General features: G+C 42.3%; 1 protein-coding gene across 1 annotated transcript; it reads right to left on the bottom strand.

Annotated features, from left to right (window-relative positions):
- Positions 1–3039: 3039 nt before the first annotated feature.
- On the bottom strand, positions 3040–5190 carry LOC141665218 (uncharacterized). Its single transcript, XM_074471196.1, has 3 exons — positions 4735–5190; positions 3464–4683; positions 3040–3382 (listed from the first exon to the last, which is right to left on the bottom strand). The coding sequence occupies exons 1-3, from the start codon at positions 5188–5190 to the stop codon at positions 3040–3042; spliced, it is 2019 nt and encodes a 672-aa protein (XP_074327297.1).
- Positions 5191–5574: the final 384 nt, after the last annotated feature.

The following is a 5574-nucleotide window of genomic DNA, read 5'->3' as shown; positions in this document are numbered from 1 at the left end:
AGACAAACAGCAGGACGCGCCTCCTACTTAGGACACGTCTTAGTTTATTAATGAAGTTTCTTGGACAATTTAAGGGTGCAGGTCCCTTTAAGCCTTGCAGTTTGTAATCTTATGACTTGTCATTTCTGGATTTTACTGGTACTTGAATTATTTTCATACATATTTTGCTTCCCTGGTTATCTCGTCTACAGGGTTATTCAGCAAGTCACATAATGGGGCATCTTTAGCCTAAGACGCGTCTTTTTTCTTAAGATCACCTCTAGGATCTCCTTTGAAATGAGGAAGCGTCTTCATTTCTCTTGCATCCTAACTTCTCTTATATATAAATCATGTTAATGTTATCCCTTAACATTGTAGACTAAGGATTATATTATGAGGGCGCGTCCTTTTCAGGAAGTATCTGCCTTACTCATCTATCTTGCGCCTTTGTATTGGACGCGTCCTGATTACAATTGTATCCAGTTTTTCCGTAGTTTTTTCTTGCATGTAAATCTTTAATCTTGTAAGCTAAAAGTTTATCATGTAAGGTCGCGTCCTTGTATTAGGAGGCGTTCACCTTATTTGTTAGTTTGATTCAAGCGCCATAACCTATCAACATCTTGTGGGCGCGCCATCTTATTTTTCTTACAAACATCACTGCAAAATTCTTTAGAGGGCGCGTCCTGCCTTGAAAACGCGTCAAGGTATATTATATTAGTCCTTGTATTTTTCAATAATATTAACTAACAACAATCATCAAGCCTTGAATAAATTTTCAAAGTCTTTATTAATAATGTGCTCCAGTGTCAAAAGTGCACCGGTCCCATGGCTACAATGCTCTGTGGGGAATTTATTTGAAAATACGAGATCCTTCAACTAATTCTAAGGTAAGATAATACATGAACCACCCCCTAGGCTAGGAGGAGTTTCATTGGTTCTAGTATATGATTCGGGCACAAACCCACTAATATCTACCAAGAAATATAAAACATAATATGTAAGGGGCCAAAGCCGCACCTTACTAATAATACTTTCGGAGATGCTCCGCATTTCATGCTTGTGGAATCAACTTCCCTTCCAGGTCTTCAAGGTGATAAGTCCATTTACACAAGATTGCCTTTATCTTTTATGGTCCTTCCCAATTAGCTCCAAACACTCCATGTTGGGGATTCATTGTGTTTAACATCACTTTCCTGAGCACCAAATCTCCTACCTTTAGCAACTGTCCCTGTACTTTCTTGTTGTAGTACCTTGCAGCATGCTGCTGATATACCGCAAGCCTTAACTGGGAATTCTCCCTCGTTTCTTCCAAAAGATCCAAGTGGAGCCTCTGATTAATTTCCGCATCTTCCTCCGTGTAATGATCTCTACGAAGCGATCATGAACCAACTTCCACAGGAACCATAGTTTCGTATCCGTAAGTGAGCATAAACGGAGACTCTCCCGTAGTAGATCTTGGAGTAGTATTGTAAAACCATAACACTTTTGGGAGTTGTTCGGGCCAATTCCCTTTGTGCTCCTCCAGTTTGGTCTTGAGGGTATGCTTTAATATTTTTATTTACAACCTCTGTTTGCCCATTACTCTGCGGATGATAGACTGCCGCGAACTCCTTCTTAATCTTCAAATCCTCACAAAACTGTCGTAATTCCTTGCTATCAAACTGCTTCATATTATCAGAGACAAGCTTAAAAGGTATCCTGAACCTACACAAAATGAATTTGAAGACAAAGACTTTGATTTTCTTTGCGGTGATGGTCACCAGCGGCATAGCTTCTGCCCACTTAGTAAAGTAATCAACCGCAACCACTGCATACTTGACATCTCCCTTAGCCTTAGGTAACTCTCCAATAAGATTAATTCCCCACATGGAAAATGCCCATTGACTCACCATAGGTGTCAAGAGCGTTGCTGGCATAGATGAGTAATTCACAAAACGTTGGCAGCGATCGCATGCTCTAACAAAATTCGCAGCATCCTCCTTCATCGTAGGCCAATAATAACCTTGGCGTAAAACTTTTATCGCCAACGAGTTACCCCCTGAGTGATTGCCACTAATTCCTTCATATACTTTCTTCAAGATGTAATTTCCCTCTTCTTCATCGACACATCTGAGCAGCGGTTGATTGAACCCTCTTTTATATAAAACTTCATCATACACCACATACCTCACAACCTGATAGCGGAGTCGTCGAGCCTTTAATTTATCCTCAGGGAGTATTCCCTTGCGAATATAGGCAAGGATGGGCGTCATCCAGGTTTCTTTAGGAGCCTCATCTACTTGCATTACTTCGACCTCTGGAATACTAGGAATTTCTTAGAGTTCCAAGGGTATAGATCCCAACAACACGGCCTCCTGCTGGGATCCCATTTTTACCAGAGCATCTGTGTTGCTGTTCTTTTCTCGCGGTACACATTCCAGTCTGACCTACCTGAACTTCCGAATTAGCCACTGCGTGCACCTTAAGTATAGTTCTGTTAGCGGTCCTTGAGCTTGAAATCCCCCATTCACTTAGTTTACCCCTAACTCTGAGTAACTCTGGTCCCGGTGCTTCATATTCCGCATCATTATTCGTAGCATAGAACTTAAAGTGGATCACGCTCATCATGTGATGGCCTTCTGGAGATAGAAGCACTATACCCACGCCTGCTCCTCCATTGTTAACTACTCCATCCACATGCAAAATCCACCAGGGATGTGGAAACTTTTCTAAAACTTCTTCAGGATGAGATGAATGCAATGCCACCAGAGCCTTATCATCAACTTCAGAATGAAATTCTAATAAGAAATCAGCTAGGGCATGCCTTTTGATTATTGTGCGAGGCATGTATTCCAAGTCAAACTGTCCCAACTCCACAACCCATTTCAACATCCTTCCCGATGATTCTGGTTTGTGAAGGACTTGTCGTAGAGGATATGTTGTACGGATTTCAATTTTATGCGCTTGGAAATATGGGCGCAGCTTCCTTGAGGCGAGGGTTAAAGCATAAACCAGCTTTTCCATACTCATATAGCGAGTCTCAACATCATACAACCGCTTACTCACATAATACACTGGTGACTACTGCGCATCCTCTTCTCTCACCAATACTGCGCTGATTGAATACTCCGAAACTGCAAGGTATAGTATCAAAGACTCCACATCCAACAGTTTTGACAGTATGAGAGGGTTCCCCGGTTGCTCATTGATCCTCCTAAAAGATTCCTCACATTCTGGTGTCCACACAAAGTCTTTCCCTACCACTTTAATCGCTTTACAGAATTCCTTACATCTGTCGGATGATTTAGAAACAAATCGATTCAACGCAGCGATTCTTCCGGTTAAGCTTTGCACATGCTTTACACTTGTGGTAGACTTCATGTCTAGCAGTGCCTTGATCTTTGCAGGGTTGGCTTCAATTCCCCTATGATTGACAATGAACCCGAGAAACTTGCCTGACTCAACACCGAATACGCACTTTTATGGATTTAACTTCTTGTGAAACCTCCTTAGAATGTTAAACATCTCCATCAGGTGCTTGATATAATCATTCGCTTCCTTCGATTTAACCAACATATCATCTACATATACCTCCATGGTCCTTCCAATCTGATTTTTGAACATCATGTTCACCAACCGTTGGTAAGTCGCGCCTGCATTGATTAATCCAAATGGCATCCCAATATAATAATATAACCCTCTATCAGTGATGAGAGATGTATGCTCCTGATCGGGGTCGTACATTGAAATTTGATTATAACCGGAGTATGCATCCATGAAGCTTAACAAGGCATGCCATGTTGTCACATCGACTAGCTGATCAATTCTTGGGAGTGGAAAACTATCCTTCGGGCAGGCTTTATTAAGATCTGTGAAATCTCCATACGTCCTCCACTTCTCATTCGGTTTTTTCATAAGCACTGGATTTGCTAGCCACTCAGGGTATAAAGATTCCTTAATTAACCCAACTTCCAACAGTTGATCTACCTCCTCCTTCAATGCTATCGCCCTTTCTCCGCTCACTGGGCGACGCTTTTGTCGCACCCCTGTGTAGTTAGGGAAGATGTTCAAATGATGACATATTACTCCCGGGTTGATCCCAATCATATCTGAATGACTCCATGCAAAGATGTCGAGATTTTTAAACAAAAAACGGGTGAGCCTTTCTCTCATCTCATAAATTAACTGCGATCCCACTTTCAAAATCTTTCTTGGATCATCTCTATCGATTGGAACAGATATTATGTCCTCAGATGGCCCCGTTTTCTCAGCAAGAATAGGGATCTTAGGATCCAGATCGAAATTAAAGTCCCGGGGGTCTTCCACTTCCATTCTTGCACTTGAGGGCGCGTCCATACAGCTAGGAGCATCCACCTCAGGACAAGGCATAGTTTCATGCATTGCAGGTGTGGAGGATGCGTCCTCAGGTAGAGGAACATTATTATTTGACATTATGAACATGGAGGGTACGTCCTTCTTTTGAGGAACATCAACCTCACGCTCATTTTCACTCTCCAAGGGTGTGTCTTGTCTTTGAGGAGCCTCTACTTTGGGATTACTTTTCAGGCTTTGTAAGATCTCACTCCTTCCTTCCAACTTTTCTCCATTGATTTTCCTGTGCACAATATTTCCTTCATGATCCACCATGACTTCTTTCATACTGCGAATCCTCAAAACATTCCCCAGTACCAAAGCAGGAGCATTGGTTACATGAGTTTCTTCTTCCTATGGATCCCCCACAAAATAATGGGCGTGAACCTTTCCATTTGGTTTCACCTGAATGTCCGTCGCATCTTCAACGGGAAGACCCTTTCCTTCATACCTTCTCCTGCGAAATTCCTTAACAACCTTATGGTAGCAGTCACAAGATTCATATTTCGACCCTCTCAGACCGCCTACTCTGTTAGGCATTGGAAACTTTATCATCAAATGATGTATAGAGGCTATCACCCTGAACGCTCGCAACCAAGGTCTACCCACCATCACATTGTGCGCGGACTTCTGATCCAGCACTTTGAAGTCTATCATTTGAGTAACAGACAGAACTCCTTCCCCAAGCGTGATAGGAAGTCTAACCGAACCCATAAACCTTACTGCTTCTCTAGTAAAACCGTAGACGTGTGCATCTTCAAAATTCATGTCACCATCTGGAAAACCCAATTTCTTGTACGTGCTGTAATACAAGATGTTCGCAGAGCTTCCGTTATCCAAGAAGACCTGATGCACGTTCATCGTCCCAATAAGCATAGTTATAACCAACACGTCGTTATGAGGATAATGTACCCATCTTGACTCTCTTTCCCTGAACATAATATCAGCAGATTCCCCTTTAAATATTTTCAGAGGTCTATCCTCCAAGCTATGAATGTTGGTGAGTGGTAGGTGTCGTGCCTATCTAGCATTTCTCTCCAACGCCCGATTACTATCACCAACAAATGGATGTCCTCCGAAAATTGCCCTAATACTCCCACCTCTTTGGAATTTAACTTCAGCCAGCTTCTCACCAATGTCTGCTTGTGGGGGATGCCTTTCATCTTTCCCATTATCTTCATTTCCTCTATATCGCTTCACCTTGTCAATCCACTCTCCCAGATACCCAGCCTTGATCAACTCCCG

This window comes from Apium graveolens, chromosome 6 (assembly GCF_009905375.1).
Source record: "Apium graveolens cultivar Ventura chromosome 6, ASM990537v1, whole genome shotgun sequence".
NCBI lineage: Eukaryota > Viridiplantae > Streptophyta > Magnoliopsida > Apiales > Apiaceae > Apium > Apium graveolens.
The sequence above is the reverse complement of the archived record's forward strand: the minus strand, read 5'-3'. Positions and strand labels throughout refer to the sequence as shown.

Coding starts and splice junctions, on each gene's coding strand:
- LOC141665218 (XM_074471196.1), bottom strand. CDS start 5,190: ATGAACGTGCATCAGGTCTTCTTGGATAACGGAAGCTCTGCGAACATC. Junction 4,684..4,734: donor AAGATGCGACGGACATTCAG/GTGAAACCAAAT, acceptor GGGGATCCATAG/GAAGAAGAAACTCATGTAAC. Junction 3,383..3,463: donor ATGTTTAACATTCTAAGGAG/GTTTCACAAGAA, acceptor TGTCAATCATAG/GGGAATTGAAGCCAACCCTG.